This window comes from Desmodus rotundus, chromosome X (genome assembly GCF_022682495.2).
Source record: "Desmodus rotundus isolate HL8 chromosome X, HLdesRot8A.1, whole genome shotgun sequence".
Lineage (NCBI taxonomy): Eukaryota > Metazoa > Chordata > Mammalia > Chiroptera > Phyllostomidae > Desmodus > Desmodus rotundus.
Window position 1 is genome coordinate 88,869,171 of NC_071400.1, and position 22,201 is coordinate 88,891,371.

Here is a 22,201-nt window from a genome sequence, read left to right on the forward strand (position 1 = left end):
CTTTAAACATTTGTAAACAGGTGAAATTGAATCTGAAAAGTCCAATTTTTAGTATAGTTGCATTAAAAAATCTTTTGATGTGAGGTTCATGAATTATCCTCCTATTGGGATCAAACTTTACAAAAAAACCCGTATTTTTCAAATAATATTACAGAACAAGATAAAGCATCTTAACAATGTACTCTCATATATATTTTTAAACCTTTTTTCACTTTTTACTACTCTATCAAAACATGACATTTTAACAATGTAATCTTTAAAATTTTTAACTTCTCAAAATATGACCCTTAGGAATCATAAAAGGGTTTTCTCTCCTTTTTACTGACTATTTTTGCTCTTAGCATGCGTGAAGATATGAGATTTCAGGTTAGTTGACTGAGCAAACTTCCTATCACAACCTTCGAAGGGGCACACATAAGGCTTGTCACCAGTATGGATTCGTACATGTGTACGCAAATTGAAATCCAGGGAAAAGCGTTTTCCGCAGCCTTCAAACGTGCACTGAAAGGGCTTCTCTCCAGAATGCACCAGGTGATGTCGTTTCAGTTTTGAACTCTCAATAAAACCTTTGCCACATTCTGCACATATGTGGGCTTTTGGACCGTGGATGCTCAGATGCTTTCTCATAGATCCAATATCTTTGAACATCTTTCCGCAGCCCGTATAAAGGCAAGCCACTGTCCTTGGAACATTATCTTTGGGCCTTTTTGGCCTCATTTTAGTAAATTCTGCCAGCTGTTTGGGATCTGACAGGTCCATGCCAGGTATTCCTTCAGGAGGAAGTTTCTTTCCCTTCATGTACTCTGAAAAATCGGGTGGTGAGTTCTCCACAACCGGTGCTTCAGTCTCCTGGTCTCCTTCATTGCGTGGGGACCACATGGTGACTGAAAACTCGCCCTCCAGGGTTTTGATAAACACCTCCTTCTGCTCCCACTTCCTGCAGCTTCCCACTGTCGCTGCCTCCGTCCCAGCAGCCCTCCTGGCCGCCGTCCGGGTCGCTGCCCCGGCCGCAGTCCCCGCCGCCGCTGCCGCCCCCGCCGCCGCCACCTTCCCGACCGCTGTCCCAGCCGCGGCTGTGCTGCTGCTGGAGCTCTGCTTACCGACGCTGGGCTTTTTGCTGCGGTTGCGCTTCTTAGGGTGGCTCTGGGTCGATGACGACGACGTGGACGCTTCCAGGGAAGCCAGGACCTGCTGGAAGTAGATATCTTCCTCCACCGAGGCACCCATTTGCTGCGCCTGGAAGTTGCTACGGGGTGGGTCGCCTAACTCGCAGTAGCCTACCACCTCCTCCTGAGTTTGTACCATCACCGTTTCTTCGTCGCGGTCCCCTTGGTTTTGGCTAAAAAAGAGCGGGTGCAGTGCAACCAGAGACGCACTGTCGTCGACACCCTGCACCCAACTGCCGCCAATATCCTCATATGCAAAGGTTTCCATCGTCACTGGCTCCATGGGGGTGATCTCCACAGGGATATCCCCCACAGGAACAGTCCCCATAGCGAAAGTCTCCACAGGGATAGTCCCCATACCGAAAGTCTCCACAGGGATAGTCCCCATAGCGAAGGTCTCCACAGGGATATCCCCCACAGGAACAGTCTCCATGGTGAAAGTCTCCAGAGGGATATCCCCCACAGGAACAGTCCCCATGGCGAAAGTCTCCACAGGGACATCCCCCGCAGGAACAGTCCCCATAGCGAAGGTCTCCACAGGGATATCCCCCGCAGGAACAGTCCCCATAGCGAAGGTCTCCACAGGGATATCCCCCGCAGGAACAGTCCCCATAGCGAAGGTCTCCACAGGGATATCCCCCGCAGGAACAGTCCCCATAGCGAAGGTCTCCACAGGGACATCCTCCACAGGAACAGTCCCCACAGGGACAGATTCCAGAGGGATGGGCTCCAGGTTGATCTCGTGCAGCTCCACAAACTCGGTAGGCACCTCCGAGTTTTCTGTGGTGATGTAGATAATGTTGTCTGAGGCCATAGCTGAAGGCTCGGAAGAGGATTTTGCTACTGAGCAGCGCGTAGTATCGCAAGGTTCCGGAAGAGAAAAGCTGAGGACAAGAGTGTGAGCTCCAGAAGCAAGCTCGAGCTCTGGAGATTGGCGCGAATGCCAGAGAACCGCGCGCGCGTAAATAATTGAACTGTTAAGACGCGGGGGATTCTGGGCATCCTGGTACCCCACGCATGCGCACATCCAAGCTCATACCCACCACGCACACACCCATATAGTTTCGAGCGCTACCCTTCCGGCCTCTAAGCTCTGCCCACCCGCCAAAATGTTGCCTTTTGAATATTGATTCGGTAACCAGACTCTACTTATTTTTTCTATATTTCATTTCCGTTTATTTTATACACCACATCCCCCCCGCCCCCCCCCCGCCCAAGTGTATTAACAGTATCTGGGAGGGAAAAGACCTAATATTTATACTTTTTATTTTCCCTCTTATTTAATTGCACTGACCCACATTTACAGACTATTTAATAGTCTGATAGGAGTGATAGGAGATAGTGGGATTGCTTGTCTGTCCTTTAACAGGAATGTTTCTAAGTGTTATACCATTAGGAAGTACCCAGCTATTTCTACTTTTACTAAGGATTTTTATTCTTTAGCCATTAATAGATAGTGAATTTTGTTAAATATCTATTTCAATACCTGCTGAGATAAGGATTTCCCCCCAATGGTTAATAATGTTTATCACATTCAAAAAGACTACCTAAAGTTAAACCAACCTTGCTTTGTTGAGACACACCATGTGTCTGTAGTTTTTTTTGGTGCTTTAAAAGATGTATCTGTTATACTGGCTTAAAGAAATCTTAGTTTCCTTCTCCATACGATCTGGAGAGTTTATACTAAATTGGAATTAAAAAGAAAAATCTTTTCCTTCAAGATTTGAAAGAATTCCACCTATGATACTTTCAGGGGCATTTTTCATTAACTTTCTTAATTTCTTGTATTGTAATTAGCCCATGTATACACATATTTTTCTATCTCTGCTAGGATTTATTTAGGCTGGTTTTTTTTTTTTATAATCATCCCGGGCTTTAAAAATTTCTTGCAGAGATGAACAAAGAACAGTTTTATAATTGTTTTAATTTTCTCTATATCAGTTGTCATTCCCCAATCTGACTTCTTATTCTGTCTATAGAAGCTTTCTCCCATTGTTTAATATTTTTTTTCAAATAACTAACTCTCAGATTTAACAGCTGTATTTTTTCCCAATTTATTATTTTCTGTCTATATATCCTTACTAATTACATCATTTCTCAACTATTTTATAGTTTTTTCTCACTCCTTCAGTTGAATGTTTAACTGATACTTTCATTTCTTTTCATAAAACTGCCTAAGGCAGTGAATTTTCCTTTTGGCCAAACTTTACACATTATTTTATCATCATCTTTAAATATACTGCAATTATGGTTTTGAATGAAATTGGACAATTTTTGTTTCATGAGCACTTGAAATTGTGGTGTAGAGTTTGACATATCTATTTTACCTTATTAAGAGCTTCAATGATCTGACTTTTTCATACCTATATGTCATGTGTTGAGAGATATGAGTCTCTCTTATGACACCTGTTGTTTTCTTTGTGCTTTTTCCATTTTTGTTTTGATGGTTTGTTACTCGATACAATAAGATTCACAGTGATTACATTTTCATTGCAGATTATATTCCATATGATTAAGTGCCCCTTCGTCTCATTTAATGCTTTAGTCATGTTTTCTTTTAAAATGGTATGTTTTGCTCATTTTACTTTAATTTTTTAAAAATTATGTTGGTTTTAGTTGTTATTCATGAAGAAACTGGAATGTAAATTATTTTGCTTCACTACTTTTGAATGAGATTCTTATAAAATGACTTTATCAACCATAATGAGATGTTTTTATTTGTGATATACGTACATTCCATGAAACTACTAATAACACATAGATGAATAAAAAAATTTAAGTCTGTTACCTGCACAAAATATCCTTAGCTGCTGGACTGGTGATATAAGTTGCAAATGAGTGGTGAACAGATCAACAAATGCTCCAGGATAAATAATGAAGAGAAAAATCCCAAAGCCATTAAATCGAACTTGTTCCCTAAGAAATCACATAAGAAAAAGGAATTTAATACTAGTATTGCATTTATGAAATTAATAATATATGTAATCTTAAAACTTCTCACTGCACTTCAAATTCTTGCTTATACAAGTCTCTCTGGATAGACAAAAAGTTTACCTATCTATATAGCTCTATCATAATTTTACTATACAGATTTGGTCATCCGTGAAATTGCATTTTATAAAACAGGGCATTCTGAAATAGACTTACAACTTCAAAATTTTTAGAAACTAAGCAAAATTTTTAGAAACTAGTATGCTGAACAAATAACTTGAAATTAGTCACACACATAAAGAAAAGTTTACTATTTCTATGAGAAACTAAATGAAAAGCGTGTTTATGGCTTACTGTATATTATTTTCCAAGAACACGGTAGAAATATAATTCAAGTAAATTATCTAAACATTTGTATTTGTTTTTCCTAGCTATTATAAATAAAGGTGGAGGTTTATCTAAGTATATTCCTGTTGAATTAATGTTAAACTAAGTACAATAAAAAATGTATAATGCTCAAGACTGTCCTTAGGAGAACTATTAATTAATTCAGTCTCTAAAAATGGAATTATACTTAATAGCCTTGTAAGACTGAATAGTTACTCTAAAATAAATTAGCATCTTAATATATTGTGCTATCACTTAGTACTAAGTAAAATTCACTTTTTCTTGGCAGTTGTGATTTTATTAATAAATTATCCACATCATATTATGAATCATCTGTTAATAATGCTTTTATATTTAAAACCCCAAGGGCTGCAATGCTAAAAATGCAGAAGCAAAGGTGAAAGAGATTTTTAAAAATAGTAGCCACTCACTTAAACCACTACACTGTACACCAGTCAAGATGAAGGTTTATTGTTAGTCTATATAGACTCTTGTTCATAAGTAACTGAAAAGTAGTAAGTGATTAAATCTTCTCATCTAAAACCTTTTACCTGGTCCACACACTGAAAGGATAGAACATTCCCATCAGTATGTGTTCCTTATGGCAGTGATTATCAGTGGGAGTGAAGAGGAGTTGTGACTCATCTTCTACCCCATCATGATATTGCAGGTTTAGGAGCCTTTAAAATAGTCAGGTATAATTACGATACATTCAGGTAGTTACGACAAGAAGAGGGCATGATACTTGAAGAGAGACCCAGGTCTCACCCTCCCTTACCTTCTTCCACTTGGGTATCTAAATAGGCTATATTTGTTAACAAACCCAGAGCTTTCAGTGTTCTTACTCTAGCTAGCAGAGGCAATTAAGTAGAAGCAGGAAAGTATTTCAGCTGGTAAGCCAAGGAAAGTACTAAGAAGCAGTGCAGAGGTTATCATTCTGACCCAATGATGAATAGAAAGATTAAGCTTCAAGATTGGATGAAAATCTTAAAGCACCATGAGGATATAACCATGCTGGCAGAGGGCAAAAGACAGAAAGACCCACATTATAATTACAGTATGTACATGGTGCACTGAACACATTTATCAATATGTAAATCTCCTCAGCAAAAGAGAAGGTACCTAAAATAATAACAAAGGACATGCACTGGATAATATCTACAGAAAGAAAAATAACAAATGTAGATTTCAGTAATAAAATCTCCTAAATGAAAGCTTCTTTGCATGTAGTAGGAAAAAAAAGGTAAATATCATTACCTAATAGCTGCTATCCCATGTCCAATTTCATGTACAACACCACTAATGAGGACTGCAGCGAAGAAATAGGTCAGTTGGTTGACGGGTAAATTTATACCAGGAACCTGTTCATAGACACAATGATAAATACACACTTGGGCACCAAGAGACCATGATGTTCACTCTGTATTAAAGCTTAAACTTCCAAGCTGAAAGTTTTATAAACTAAAAGTAATGTGAATATCAATGGTTCACTTTTTCATTTCTATGATAACAAAAGTAAAAACACTGGTCAGTTTTTTTTGGCAGCTTTTGAACTAACCACAACACCAGTCTAAAGAGAACAGGAAACACCAGGTTAAAAAGTTGAAATTTTAGCTTCCTGAAATCTTCACCACAGGAAAGAATTAGAGGGCCCAGCCAAGCACCAAGGACCAGGGAATGTGAAGTGACACTGAAGGAGTCAGCTGGAAGCCTGATTTGGGAATTTTTGTTACAATTCCTAGTCCCTCCTCTCTATTGTTATTGCAAGGTTCCAAGTACTTATGTGAGCAATATAGAGTGTCCCGAACCCCATCAATGAATTTCCCTTTAGTAGCCTCAAGTTACATAAGTTAATTAAAAGTAGTGTAACAAAGCACCTTGTTAGTGTGGGAACACCATGCCTTCCATGTCTTTGATTTCATCAGTTTGTCTAGTACATTGGTAGTAGCAATGTGATACATACATATTATATTAAAATTGAAATTTAATGCAGAAGGTACATTTGGAACATACATATAAGAACCTATGAAGAACCAAGAGTTGTCTTGTAATCATGTGTTCCTAAGATGATGTGTGTAGATATACATCACTGCATACACAAGGGAAGTTTGCTATTTAAGGGCTGTGTGGTAAATCGTTTTTAGATACCTAAGAATCTGCTTGTAAGGTAAATACTCCCTTCAAGTTATGTCATCTGTTAAGGAAAGAGTATGAATTAGGCTAAGTGGGGCACCCCAGGCATCAGTACTATTTAAATACTGAGCATCTATTTCTCACAGTCTAAAAGTTGGGACCTTAAAGGTATCCTTCTGGAGAAAATCCCTTTTTTCTGTTATTAAATATTGCTTTAAATTATGTTTAAAGCAGGAAAAGTTGAAAACTCAAAGAAAAATAGAAGCCTGTAATCTTGCTCCCAAAACAAAAAACCATTCTCAATGTTTTAATGCATATCATTCTAGTCTTTTCATGTAGATATTTTTAAAAATTATGCTTTTATTATGCGTATGGTTTTGAAATCTGACCCTTTCACTTAGTACTTTCACGAACATTTTCCCATGAACGTTTTCTGATTCAACATGCATGGTTGGTTGAGGCTCCAGAGAAATATCTCTTGAGTTTGACAGTCTGGTTCCATAACTAACTAGAGTTAAGTGACCTGGAGGAAGTTCGATTATTCCCCCAATACTTCAATTTCCTCATCATTAAAATGGAAACAACCAGTCATGTAAAACTGTAATTTTGAGGATTACCTATGATAATCCTTGTCCAATGTTTATTAGGCCTCACAGAGACAGTAACAAATGCTGTCATTACACAACATTTAAAGGACTTTGATACACATCAAACTGCTCTCTCACAGCACACACTTCCACAATCTCAGGAAAACTCATTTTATTCAAATCTGCAGTTTGGAGAAATAAAAAGAATCCCATTATTTAATTTATATTTCTTTGATCATTATTAAAGCTGAACTTTCTCCACACTTTTGACCATTGATAGGTCCTTTGAGAGTAGCCTAATCATGACATTTTTTTTTCTCCTCGAGTGTTCATATTTTCCTTATTGATCTGTAAGATCACTTCAAATATCAATGATCAGTCCTCTGTAATACACGTCACAGATGTATTTCCAAGGTTTTTTGCCTTTTAATTTTATTTTTGTTAGGTTTTTTGATACATAAAATTTTATGTAGTCAAATATATATCAATATTCATGGTTTCTGCCATTAGTTTTATGCTTATGCCTTCCTTTAAAAAAAAGATTTTATTTATCTCTAGAGAGAGGGGAAGGCAGGGAGAAAGAGAGGAAGAAACATCAATGTGTGGTTGCCTCTGGCATGTACCCCTATTGGGGACCTGGCCTCCAACCCAGGCATGTGCCCTGACTGGGAATCGAACTGGTGACCCTTTGGTTCGCAGGCTGGCACTCAATCCACTAAGCTACACCAGCCAGGGATTAGGTCTTCCTCATTCTGTGTTCATATAAACAGAAACCTGTTCTTTTTTTTTTCTTTCAAGGTCTATTACGATTCCATGTTTTAACTTTAATTCAACTGGAATTTATTTTTATGCACAACAGAGGAATTTCACTTTTAAGTCCACTTTGGTAACTGGAGAGGAGATTCAAACCATGCTGCTTGGACAGCTTTCTAAATTCATTAGTAATTCCAAGTGTCCGTTCCCTAGTTTTCATAATCATCATTTTTAATTTAGACATAATATTTCATTGAATGGCAATCCCATGATTTAGCCACTTATAAATTGCATATTGTGATTGTTTCCAATTCTTTATAACAATAATGTTAGGGAAAAGAGCTTAATTAATACCATTACTTTCCTACATTTGGGACACTTTTACGATGCTCATTATGTGAAGTTCTCTTTACCCACACTCAACTAAGCAACTCTTTTTAAGTATATTTTATTGATTATGCTAGTACAGTCTTCCCAATTTCCCATTTATCCCCTCTCCACCCTGCATCCCCCAACCCTCCAGCATTCCCCCTTAGTTCATGTCCATGGGTTGTACATGTAAGTTCTTTGACTTCTCTGTTTCCTATACCATTCTTTCTTTTTTTTTATTGTTGTTCAATTAGTTGTCTGCATTTTCTCCCCACCCCCCACCCCCACCCTATACCACTCTTAACCTCTCTCCATCTATTTTATGCCTACCAATTATGCTTATTCCCTGTACTTCCCCCCATTCTTTCCCCCCCCAACACTGAAAACCCTCCATGTGATGTCCATTTCTGTGGTTCTGTTCCTGTTCTAGTTGTTTGCTTAGTTTTTGTTTTTGGTTTTTTAGGTTCAGTTGTTGATGGCTGTGAGTTTATTGTCATTTTACTGTTCATATTTTTGATCTTTTTCTTAGATATCTAAGTCCCTTTAACATTTCATATAATAAGGGCTTGGTGATGATGAACTCCTTTAACTTGACCTTATCTGGGAAGCATTTTATGTGCCCTTCCATTCTAAATGATAGTTTTGCTGGATAGAGTCATATTGGATGGAGGTCCTTGCCATTCATGGCTTAGAATTACTTCTTTCCAGCCTCTTCTTCCCTGCAAGGTTTCTTTGGAGAAATCAGCGGACAGTCTTATGGGAACTCCTTTGTAGGTAACTGTCTCCTTTCCTCTTGCTGCTTCTAAGATCCTTTCCTTCTGTTTAATTTTGGGTAATGTAATTATGATGTGTCTTGGTGTGTTCCTCCTTGGGTCCAGCTTCTTTGGGACTCTCTGGGCTTCCTGCACTTTCTAGAAGTCTATTTCCTTCGGCAGATTGGGGAAGTTTTCCTTCATTATTTGTTCAAATAAGTTTTCAACTTCTTGCTCTTCTTCTTCTTCTTCTGGCACCCCTACGATTATGATGTTAGAGCGTTTAAAGTTGTCCCCAATTTTCCTAAGCCTCTCCTTAATTTTTTGAATTCTTGTTTCTTCATTCTGTTCCAGTTGGATGTTTATTTTTTTTCCTTTTGTTCCAAATTGTTGATTTGAGTCCTGGTTTCCTTCCCTTCACTGTTGGTTCCCTGTATATTTTGCTTTATTTCACTTTGGGTAGCCTTCATTTCTTTCATTTTGCGGCTGAGCTCAATCACTTCTGTGAGCATCCTGATTACCAGTGTTTTGAACTGTGCATCAGATAGGTTGGCTATCTCCTTGTTGCTTAGCTCTTTTTCTGGAATTTTGATCTGTTCTTTCATTTGGGCCATATTTCTTTGTCTTGGTGCACCGGTCTGGGTGAATATTTCTTTAACTCCTTGGTTGTCGGAATTCCATGCATTTCAATTTTTTGGCACTTCTGGTTGTTTATTGTTTTTAGATTGGTTATTATCCTTTTTGGTTGTGCAAGGAAGCTAAGTGTTTCTACCTATGCCTCCATCTTGGCTGGAACTCTCTAAGCAACTCTTTTCAAGAATGTCAGTGTATCTTTTTCAACATACTCCATTCCCAAGTGGCAAGGTCTCTTTCTGTTCATATTAGGAGTTTCCTTTTCTCTGACCCCTCTCTAAATTTATGTACTTAAGATTAATTCTCATACATTCATTCTATATCACAAAGTATCCTGGTGGTTACTTTACTTTTATGTCAAATAAGTCAACAGGCTCAATACAACAGGACAGTGATTTTCAACCAGTGTGCCATTAAGAAATTTTAAAACATGAAATACCTGATATTTAGTCAGGGCCACTGACATCATTCCCCTCAGACTGTCAAAGGAAAATGGCAATAGCCAACACAACAACAGCCATCTGGTGTGAATGCCCTGTCTTGAACCATAAATATATAGGTCACAACACAGAGTTGCATTTTATCAGTCATGTTGCATAATAAAGTTGTGTCTGATTGGTTAATTCTTGGTACCAGAAATCTTTATATATAAGTATAGGCACCTGATTTTTAAAAAAGATTTTATTTATTTATTTTCAGAGAGGGGAAGGAAGGGAGAAAGGGAGAAAAACGTCAATGTGTGGTTGTCTCTCATGTGACCCCTACCGGGGATCTGGCCTGCAACCCAGGCACATGCCCTGAATGGGAATCAAACAGGCGACCCTTCAGTTCACAGTCCACTGCTCAATCCACTAAGCCACACCAGCCAGGGCAGCACCTGATTTTTTAAAAGTCATTTTGGAGCAAAAAGCGTAGTTAATTACTATTATGATTTTCTTTGTAAATCAATTAAAATTATACTTTTTTTGTCAGATCAGCAAAAAATATATTTTTTGGTGTGCTGCAGAATTTTAGTAATTAGTTTGCATGCTATGGGATGAAAAAGGTTGAAAATTGCTGTAAATGGACACTGTTTCTTTCTCTTTATTATTTTATAGATGTACCGTATTTTTCGGACTATATGATGCATCAGACCATAAGGCGCACCTTGGTTTTAGAGGAGGAAAATAGGAAAAAAAAAATTGAAGCAAAAAAAAAAAAAGGTCCTGCTCCTGCCTCCTGTGACCCCGCTCCACCACTGCTCCCCCACCCCCACGAGCCAGCTAAGCTACATTAGGACTATAACACGCACCCCCACCCCCCCAAATTTGGGGGGGGGAGTGTGTCTTATAGTCCAAAAAATACGGTAATAATGAGACAAGGTCAGGATTTGAACATGTGACTATACCAACAGATGGTAGGCCTCATTTGCTGGCAACAGTATGAGACTGCCCATCTGTCTTGGACATAATCACACAGGGTATTAGATGTACAAAAATACTAATCTCTCAACAACAGAGTGCCAGGTTTTGGGAATTAATACTGAATCAGACTGTAGGGAATTATAGAGTAAATAAAAAGTACGTTCTCCAAGCTATCAGAGCTCATATCAAGGTCAGGAGATAATAACATTCTTTTTTTTTTTAATCCTCACCTGAGGACATTTTCCCCATTGCTTTGAGAGAAAGAGGGAGGGAGGGAGGGAGGGAGAGGAAAGAGAAAGAAAAAAACATTGATTGGCTGCCTTCTTGTACACACCCGGAACAGGGATTGTACTTGCAACCTAGGTGTGTGTCCTGACTGGGAATCAAACTCATGACCTTTCTGTCTATGGGACAATGTTCCAAGCAACTGCGCCACACTGGCCAGGGCAATAATATTTTTAAATGTATACAATATACACAGTGGACTACAGAGGGCAGCTGACTACTTGATGGTTCCAAAACATAACTCACTCTCCTAAGAGAGTCAGTACTTTTGTAAGCTCTATGAATAAAGTGAGAAGCAAAAATAAGAAATAATTTCTTCGTGGCACAACATTTTGCCATTCTAATCCCAGCAGGCATACAGGACACAGATCATATTTCCTTCTAATATGCTCCTGTTTCTACTGTCCTTTTTCTTAGCAAACAATAACTAATTGAATATCCTGAGAGTTTTCCTAAACTTTTCCTTCTTCCTTCAGCCTCACATTCAATTAATTTTCAGGGCCCGAGAACTCCAACCCAAAATATCCCTTGAATTGACCCCCTTTATTCTTCTTACCACTAATTTAGTTTAGATCTTTTATCACTTCTAAAATAAATTATTACAACCACCCTCTTAAATGGTCTCCCCATCTTACATGTAACCCTACTCTGGTTCATTTTGTCCACATAGACCTGCTATCGGCAGGTAAAACCAGAACTTCTTAGAATGGCCCTTTATAACCCAGACCCTACCAATATCTACCATCTTATCCCATGTACCATATACATTCCACCATATACCTGCTAGACATGGGTCAAAGTTATACCACTTTATAGTTGAAGAATTATTGGTGTTTTTTAAGGGAGTAGAGCATAATGGCTCTGAGGTCAGTGGTGGATGAGTGATGGACCTCCCCACCCTGCCCCATTTACTAGCTGAGACCACAGGCAAATGACTTAACAATTCTGTGCCTTGGTTTTCTCATTTGTCAATCTTACCTCCAGACTGTTGTAACAATAAAATAAAATGGGCACAAAAACCTCACGGAGTACTGTATATTAACTAGGTTTTATTATATTATTTCCTTTGCCTTTCCATTTCATATGGTCTCCTCTGTGAGAGGGATGCTCAGTTGCCATTTTCCTTTCCCAGGCTATGCGGATTCTCCTCCCCCTTCCTTGGAGCGCTCCTCTACTTTCTCCCCAATGCCAGGCTCATCTCATCACACCTTCTCTCTCCCTGTTCCCACAGTACCTTATGCTCTGTCCACCTGTAGTACTATCATAGCAGCTCTCCCTCTGGACTAAAAGCACCATGATTGCTAGAATTGGATTTCATTGTATAAAGCCTTAACACAGGGCCAATACACAGAATATATTCATTAAATGTTTGCTGAAGAAACAATCAACTCTTTTTTTTTCAATTAAATATATTTTTATTTTTATTTATTTACTTTTTTAGCACATACATTTTTATTTATTTATTTTTATTCAGTTACAATTGTCTGCATTTTATCCCCTTCCCTCCACCCGACCCCAGCCAGTCCCACCTCCCTCCCCCACCTCTACCCTCCCCCTTGATTTTGTCCTTGTGTCCTTTATAGTAGCTCCTATAGACCCCTCTCCCCACTATCCCCTCCCCACTCCCCTGTGGCTATTGTTACAATGTTCTTAATTTCAATGTCTCTGGTTATATTTGAAACAATCAACTCTTCTGAGGCCTGTGGAGGATCCTTTTAACCTCTAAGAAAGAGCTATTACCATAGGAGAGATTCTTTATCATTCTCTACAAATGACTTCTAAATTTTTCCTTAGTAACCCATCCTATAGTAAAAGCCACAAAGAGATGAGTTAAAAGAAAGATCTGTCACTAACTTTTTTTTAGTTTTTATCTTTTTTAATCCTCACCCAACGGCATGCTTATTGATTTTAGAGAGAGGGGAAGGGAGGAGGAGAGAGAGGGAGAGAAACATCGATCGGTTGACTCTCAAATGCAGCCTGCACTGGGGACTGAACCTGCAACGTAGGCATGTGCCCCTACCAGGAACTGAATCCGTGACTTTTTGGTTTACAGGATGACACTCTAACCAACTAAGCCACACTGGCCAGGCTTGTCCCTAACTCTTAAATAATCTATTCCATCAATAAGAATATGATTAAAAACGTAACATCGATGATTCATAGAAATGAAAACTATAAATTGTAAAAAATTTGAAATAAAAGCCAGCAGTAAAGCCCCCTTCCAAACCCTGGAGACATGATTTGATAAGGTGTGGGTCTACACATGTGCCTTAAAGTGAGAATTATTACAAATAGCTCAGTCAAAAGAGTACAACTCAGCATATTACTCTTCACATCAAAAAATCACAGGGACCATTCAAAAAGGTCTTACGCCTTTAATTAAAAGGATATTATTGGTTAGAGTATGAAAGCCATGAAGAGGAAAGGGGAAGGGAACACTTTGCATAGGATAAAAACAAAATTTATTTATACGTTATAGAGCTCTCAAATCACGCTTATTCTTTTATAGTAACAACCATTTAACCTCTCAAGAAGACAACACACATTAAATCAAAATCCATGTAATTGTCAAGTCTTAATTATGATCCACTTCTTCTATTACCACTATTATTGCTACTGCTACTACATACTGCAACAATTCCTTGTTATATTCCTACTAATATTTTTGTTTAAGCAGGTAATTTGAGAAATCATGTGACTTTTCATATATTTTTGTATTTATATTATAGACAGGAGTTATGCTATCCAAAAGAAATTATCTTTTATCTATGGTTCAAATAGTTACTTAAAGCAAAAAGAAGGCACTTACCACAACTTGTAGCACCTGTTCGTTGTGAAGTGAGGAGGAGGAAGAAGAGGAGGAGGAAGAGGAGGAAGAGGAGGAAGAGGAAGAAGAGGAAGAGGAGGAGGAAGAATAAGAAGCAGAAGAGTCAGCCATCATTTGTGCTAAAGTCTGCATCAGCGTTTTCCCCAGGAGAAAAAAAGAGCTAAACATGGCAATTACGCCAAACACCATTCCAAAATTGAACCTGTTAAGAGAAAAAAATGCACAAATGACAGTTCCTCACAATTCATGGACTAAAAAAATTCATCAACCAGCCACATTTCATAGCTTTAAAATGTATAAAAATTTCAATGACCCTGTGTTTTTTTCCCTACCTGAACTTCAGATATGTAACTGAAGCACAGGCACTTTAAGCCATTCTAATAACTTACAATTCCCTCATAACTGGAGGCTGAATATGCTTCCCAATAAAAAGTTTGCTTCCTCTGCTCTTTTCTCATTTATGTAGCATTGTTTTGATCTTGTTCTCATACAGTTATGAAAGTTCTTTTGACGTTACAGCCATCTACTCTTTTCCATCTACCAATTCTATTGGCATCTTATGTTAGCTGTATTTTATGATGAGTTTAAATACTAACATGGTAAAATTTTTTTTAAAGATTTATTTTTAGAGAGAGAAGAAGGGAGGGAGACAGAGGGAGAGAAACATCGACTGGTTGCCTCTCACACGCCCCCAACCTGGGACCTGGCCTACAACCCAGGCATGTGCCCTGACCAGGAATTGAACCAACAACCTTTTGCTTTGTGGAATGATGCCCAACCCACTGAGCCACGCCAGTCAGGGCTAACATGGTAAAATTTAATGAGTTTTTTCTTTTACTGTTTTAATAATTAGAAGTTACCCTTCTATCTATTACATTTTCTAACTTTTTTATAAGTTTTATTTTCCAAGGAACTTGTCCATTTCATCTAAATTACTGAATTTATAGGCACAGAACTGTTCAGTTTCATTTTTTAAAATGCCTGTAGAATCTGTATTAATGTTACCTTTTACAATTCTGATCTTTAGTTACATGCATTTTTTTTCTTGATCAGTTAAAATAGGGGTTTATCAATTTATTAATACTGTCAAAAAACAACTTTTGGCTTTGCTGATTTTCTCTACTATAATACACTTTCTATTTCACTGATTTCTGCTCTTTATTATTTTCTTTGCTTTGATTTGCAGGTGTATTTACTGCTTTTTGATGATCTGACTATACACATTTAGCTCTACTTCATTTGGAGCTAAATTTTTGAACAAAAGGAGACCCCTACTCCCACAACTTTAACTGGAACATAATAAGTAGAAGAAAAAAAGGACACAAAATATAACCAGAGACACTGAAGTTAAGAACAATCTAACAATGGGCAGGGGGGAGTGGGGAAGGGACAGTGAGGAGAGAGGATTATAGGAACTACTTTAAAGGACACATGGACCAAATCAAGGGGGAGGGTGGAGGTGGGGGAGGGAGTAGGATTCAGCTGGGGTGGGGTGGAGGGATGGGGAGAAAAGGCACACAACTGTAATTGAATAACAATAAAAAATTTAAAAAAAAAAGAATAAAAAGAAAGGGTAGAAAAACAAAAACAAAACAAAAAACAAACAAAAAAAAGAAATTCTCTCGCAACTACACAACCACCAGGACCCTGGCATTGCAATCTGCCTGGCCATTTCCCCACTTGGTTTGCATATATGTCTCACTGGTTGTTAAATATTAAAAAAATCCTTCCCCTGGAGGAGTATCCAAAAACAAATACAGGGAAGATCCTGCAGATTTTGGGGCATCCTTTGACTCCCAGACCTTGTTGCTATGTGTGATGATGGGGGGAGAGAATTCTCCAGGGCTATTTTCCTGATGAAAATGTCCCATATTTGTTTTGCTTTTCTACTAGTATATAACGTACAGAATAAAGTGCACGTCTGAAGTGTACAGCTCACTGAATTTCTACAAATGTGCACCCATGTGTCTATGACCCAGATCAAGAAACAGAACCTTGATTTTTAATGTATGCAAAAGCACAATGACACAATCCCATAAGCTTATATAAATCCAGAAAGTTTCTATACTATCAACATTTTAAAACTCAGTACATTGGAAAATGATGGAAACAGTTCAGTTAACAAGCATTCTCATGATCACAATGACTAATTAAACCAAAAAGAGAAAAATGAAGCATACCATTGGTAAAGCATCCTTGCTTTCCGCCGTCCCCAACTATAAAAGGCACGATTGAAAACAGCAGTTTGCCATCTTATGTGGAAAGGGGAGATGCTCAATCCGTTGTTTTCTAGCCAATCTTCATAAGAGTGCTTAAAATACACAGATGACTGAGAGAGAAAGGAAAGTTTCATACCATTCAATTTTGAACAATTTATACTGTTTAAGAAAATTTAAAAAAAAAGTCTTTTCTGTAGGAAAGCAAGATATTAACTGCCCAAATGCTCATAATTTTAAAGCCTTATGCCAGGGGTGTCAAACTCATTTTCACTGGGGGCCACACAGCCTTGCAGTTGCCTTCAAAGGGCTAAATGTAATTTCAATTCCTTAACAGTTAAGGAGTAGTTACATTTAGACAGTCCTAAAACTATTTTGGCCCTTTGAAGGCAAGCATGAGGCTGACATGGCCCCCGGTGAAAATGAGTTAGACACCCCTGCTTTACATTCATTCCTCAGTGTATTCAAGTCAAGGCCCCAGACTAGCTGGTCTGCTGAAGTTAGGGTCTGGCAAACAATGGCCCATGGGCCAAATTCAGCCCACAGGTAATTTTTGTACTGCTTATGAACTAAGGATGGTTTCTGTTTTTAAGAGATTGCAGAAAGACAACAGAAAAACAAGAATATGTGACAGACACTGTGTGGCCCACAAAGCCTGAAATACTATCTGACCCTTTACAGAAAAGTTTGCTGACCTCTGCTTAGAATGGCATTGTCCAATAGAAATATGAGCCACAAATGCCAGTCACATATATAATTTTAAATTTTTAGGTAGTCAAATTTTAAAAAGTAAACAGAAACAGATTAACGTAAATATATTTTCAACTCAAATCAATATAAAAATATTGTAATGGGTAACATCAGAGGAACGGGGGTGGAGTGGAGGGGGGCATTGAGAGATCCCCTTGGTTTCTCCCCTTGAAGTTTCAACAATTTGAACAGCTACAATTCAACAAAAGACTCCCTGCTCAATGCACCAAAACATCTGTGAGATCTGCAAATTGCAACATGTAAAGGTGGGCAAGTGAGAGCCAACCAGGGAAGCAAGAAGAGAAAAGCTGAGATGAGCCACAGATGCAGCTCTGCAGCCAGGAGTTCACTGCAGTTTTCAGCCAGAGAGAGTAGGAATCAGGCTGTGGCTGGTACTCCCTTCAGCCAGGAGGAGCAAAGAGATTAATGAGCATTCCTGCAGGAGTGGGCAGTATGAGCTGCAGCAGACCCAGTAACCTGGGCAGAGACAAAGCACAAAGGTGTGGCCTCAGTTATCTGACAATCAGCATTCCACAGAGAAACAAAGCCATGGAGCCTGGTTGCCCTTAACCTGCCAGAGCTCTCTTTCCTTCACTCTTTGTGTGGGTTTGCAGAGCACATTATCTGCAAACCTAAGAACTGGTACTAAGAATCACATTTTCCCTGAGTGACAGGCTCACTCTGTGACTAATCTCAGGTTCAGGTGGAGGTGCATGGCGGACACCACAAAGGTCCATTGGTTGCCACTGCCAGGAAGGCAAAGCAGCAAAAGAGAAGGCTGGGTTCCCCCAGCTCACCACACTCCCACGCATCACAGCTATACTGCCAGCTGCATCTGGCTGTGGGGACAGCACTGGGATTTTACACATTTGGAGTCACATTGCACACTGAGTTCCCCTGCAGGGTTGGTCCCCTGGGACCGGGGTGACCAATCACAGGGGAGGCACCCACCTTCCCAGGGAACACAGGCCATTTCCCACCTCCCTGCAGAGATCTGAAAAGCCAGAGAAGTGCAAAAAGCAGGTGTAGCCACACTTATATCTGAAAAAATAGATTTCAAAATAACAAAGATAACAAGAGACAAAGGTGGACATGTTATAATAATAAAAGGGACACTACATCACGAAGATATAACACTTCTCAATACACACACACACACACACCCAACCTGGGAACACCGAAATATATATAAAGCAACTACTAACAGAAGGGAGAAACTGACAAAAACACAATCATAGTAGGGGATGTAAATACCCCATTGACAGCTACAGATAGATGACCCAAAAAGAAAATCAATAAAGAAACATCAGCCTTAAATGACACATTAGACCAAATGAACAAAATTGCCATTTACAGAACCTTTCATCTCAAATTATACATTCTTATGCAGTGCACACAGCACATTCTCAACAATAGACTGAATGTTGAAACACAAAACTAGCCTCAACAAATTTAAGATTGAAATCATACCAAGCATATTCTCTGACTACAATGCTTTCAAATTAGAGATCAACTGAAAAAAGGAAGTAAAGAAACCTACAAATATGTGGAGTTTAAACAATGTACTACTAAAAACTGACTGGGTCAAAGAAATAAAAGGTGAGATTGATGGACATATGGCAACAAATGACAATGACAGTACGACATATCAAAACTTCTGGGATGCAGCAAAAGCAGTAATAAGAGGGACATTTATATCATTACAGACCTGTCTCAAGAAACAATAGGAATTTCAAGTAAACAACCTAATATTACAGCTTGAAGAACTAGAAAAAAACAAAAGCAACCCAAACTCAGCAGAAGAAAGGAAGTAATAAAAATAAAAGCAGAATTGAATGAAATGGAGAACAAAAAGACTATACAAAAATTAATACAACAAAGAGTTGGTTCTTTGAAAAGATTAATAAAATTCACAAAGGCCCTGGCCAGGTAGCTCAGTTGTTTAGAGCACTGTCCTGATACGCCAAGGTTGCAGGTTCCTTCTCAGGTCAGGGCACATACAAGAAGCAAGCAATGAATGCATAAATAAGTGGAACAACAAATCAATGTCTTTCTCTCTCAAATTTTTAAAAACTAAAAACAAAATCGACAAACCCCTGGCTAGAGCTGCTGAGGAAAAGAGAGAAAAGACTCATAAAAACAAAACTGGAAATGAAAGAAGTTACCACAGACTGCACAATTAAACAAAGAATTATATTAGAATACCATGAAAGACTATATGCCATCAAATCCAATAAGTTAGAAGAAATGGGTATGTCCCTAGAAATATATAACCTTCATAAACTGAATCATAAAAATTGGAAGATCTAAATAGGCCAATCAACAGTAAGGAAAATTAAAACAACTATCAAAAACCTCCCCAACAATAAAAGTGCAGGGGCAGATGGCTTCAGTATTGAATTCTACCAAATACTCATAGATATGACACCTATCCTTCTTAAACTCTTCCAAAAAATTGAAGAAGGGGCAATACAATCCTAACACATTTTATGAGGTCAACATAACCCTCATAGCAAAACCTGGCAAGGATAACACAAAAAAAGAAAACTACAAACAAGTGTCTCTGATAAATACGGATGCAAAAGTCCTAAACAAAATACTAGCAAATTGAATAAAACAATACATTAAAAAAAAAAAATCTCGATCAAGTAGGGTTCATTCTGGGGGCACAAGGGTGGTTCAATATATGCAAATCAATCATTGGATACACCATATTAACAAAACAAAGGATAACAGTCGTATGACCTTATCAACAGATGCAGAAAAAGAATTTGATAAAATACAACATGCATTTATGACCAAAAAAACTCAGTAAAATGGGTATAGAAGGAAAGTACCTCAATATAATAAAGTCCATATATGAAAAACCCTCAGCTAATATACTCAGTGGTGAAAAACTGAAAGCTTTCCCCCTAAAATCAGGAAAAATACAAGAATGTCCACACTCACTACTGCTTTTCAACATAGTACTTTAAGTCCTAGCCAGAGCAAGGTCAAGAGAAAGAAATAAAAGGTATCCAAATTGGGAATGAAGAAGTAATAAAAGTGTCACTTTTTGCAGATGACATGATTCTATATATATTCTATAGAAAATCCTAAAGATTCCACCAAAAAACTATTAGAAACAATAAACAAATACACTAAAGTTGCAAGATACAAAAATCAATGTACAAAAATCCACTTAATTCCTCTACTAATAAATAATTTTCAGAAAGAGATTAAAAGCAATTCTTTTGTAACTACAACAAAAAGAACAAAATATCTAGTAATAAATTTAACAAAGGATGTGAAGAACCTATATACTGAAAACTACAAAGCATTATCTAAAAAGACTGAAAAAGACTCAATGAAATGGAAAGATATTCCGTGTTCATAGATTGGAAGAAATAACAGTTAAAATGGCTATAGTACCCAAAGCAATATACAGATTTAATACAATCCCATCAAAATCCCAATGTCATTTTTTAAAGCAATAAAACAAAAAATCACCAGATGTTTATAGTATGACAAAAGATCCCAAACAGCGAAAGCAATCCTGAGAAAAAAGAACAAAGCCGAAGGTATCATACTACCTGACTTCAAATTATACTACAGAGCCATCAGAATCAAAACAGCATCCATTGGCAGAAAAACAGACACACAGACCAATGGAACAGAATTGAGCACCCAGAAATAAAACCACAGTTATACAGGCAAATTAAGTTTTGATAAGACAAATGGAAATCAGTCCGGCCCAGATGGAGGCGTAGATAGACACACTGTGCCTCCTCGCACAACCAAAAGAGGGACAACAACAATTTAAAAACAAAAAACAACCAGAACTGACAGAAAATCGAACTGTATGGAAGTCCAACACCAAGAAACTTTCATCCAGACCAGTAGGAGGGGTGGAGATGGGCAGCCGGGTCGGAGAGGACTCGCAGCAAGGCTGCAACTAGCAAACCCCACAAGGTGGTGGCTGGCAGACCCTGTGGCCCCACATTCGTGGACAGATAAACCGGGAGGAACCGCGGGGGAGCAAAGCAGACCGCGCAACCCAGGGCTCCAGCCTGGGGAAACAAAGCCTCAAACCTTTGATTGAAAACACCCGTGGGGGTTGAGGCGGCAGCAGGAGAGACTCCCATCTTCACGGGAGAGTTCGTTGGAGAGACCCACAGGGGCCTAAAACGTACACAGACCTGCCCACTCGGGAATCAGCACCAGAGGGGCCCACTTTGATTGTGGGTAGTGGAGAGAGTGACTGAAATCCGGCAGAGAGCAGAGGAAGGGCGGTTGCTCCCTCTCTGACCCCTCCTCCACATGCAGCATCACAGCTCAGCCACCAGCATTACCCCGCCCTGATGAACACCTAAGGCTCCGCCCCTTTACGTAACAGGCAAGCCAAGACAAAAAAAAAAAATGTCCCAAATGAAAGAACAGATCAAAGCTCCAGAAAAATACAACTAAGCAATGAAGAGACAGCCAACCTATCAGGTGCACAGTTCAAAACACTGGTAATCAGCGTGCTCACAGAATTAGTTGAGTATGGTCACAAAATAGAGGAAAAAGTGAAGGCTATGAAAAGTGAAATAAAGGAAAATGTACAGGGAACTAACAGTGACGGGAAGGAAACTGGGACTCAAATCTAACAGTTTGGACCAGAAGGAAGAAATAAACGTTCAACCAGAACAGAATGAAGAAACAAGAATTCAAAAAAATGAGGAGAGGCTTAGGAACCTCCAGGACATCTTGAAACGTTCCAACATCTGAATTATAGGGGTGCCAGAAGGAGAAGAGGAAGAACAAAAAATGGAAAACTTACTTCAACAAATAATGGAGAACTTCCCTAATCTGGCAAAGGAAATACACTTCCAGGAAGTCCAGGAAGCTCTGAGAGTCCCAAAGAAGCTGGGCCCAAGGAGGAACACACCAAGGCACATCATAATTACATTACCCAAGGTTAAAGAGAAGGAGAGAATCTTAGAAGCAGCAAGAGAAAAGGAGACAGTTACCTACAAAGGGGTTCCCAT

The 22,201-nt window shown here is 38.6% G+C and overlaps 2 protein-coding genes across 2 annotated transcripts in view; both read right to left on the reverse strand.

Moving 5' to 3' along the window:
- The window catches only part of MBTPS2 (membrane bound transcription factor peptidase, site 2), a 47,288-nt gene that overhangs the window by 19,673 nt on the left and 5,414 nt on the right, over positions 1-22,201 (reverse strand). Inside the window, exons 2-5 of the mRNA XM_024569905.3 lie at positions 16,407-16,555; positions 14,209-14,428; positions 5,742-5,845; positions 3,955-4,082 (exon numbers count right to left, since the gene is read on the reverse strand). Of these exons, the coding sequence (XP_024425673.2) occupies positions 3,955-4,082; positions 5,742-5,845; positions 14,209-14,428; positions 16,407-16,555 (601 nt within the window). The remainder of the gene's footprint in view (positions 1-3,954; positions 4,083-5,741; positions 5,846-14,208; positions 14,429-16,406; positions 16,556-22,201) is intronic.
- On the reverse strand, positions 230-2,118 carry YY2 (YY2 transcription factor). The gene is made up of 3 exons (XM_053917246.1): positions 1,870-2,118; positions 1,060-1,443; positions 230-960 (listed from the first exon to the last, which is right to left on the reverse strand). Exons 1-3 carry the CDS (start codon positions 1,978-1,980, stop codon positions 319-321), a joined length of 1,137 nt encoding a protein of 378 aa, XP_053773221.1. The 5' UTR covers positions 1,981-2,118; the 3' UTR covers positions 230-318.

Excerpts from the sequence above, each read along its gene's own strand:
- YY2 (XM_053917246.1), bottom strand. The coding sequence starts at position 1,980 with ATGGCCTCAGACAACATTATCTACATCACCACAGAAAACTCGGAGGTG. Across the intron at positions 1,444-1,869 it reads TCCCTCTGGAATCTGTCCCT|CCAGTGACGATGGAAACCTT; the intron begins GTGGGGACTGTT and ends ACCCCCATGGAG. Across the intron at positions 961-1,059 it reads GCACAGCCGCGGCTGGGACA|GCAGCGACAGTGGGAAGCTG; the intron begins GCGGTCGGGAAG and ends GCTGGGACGGAG.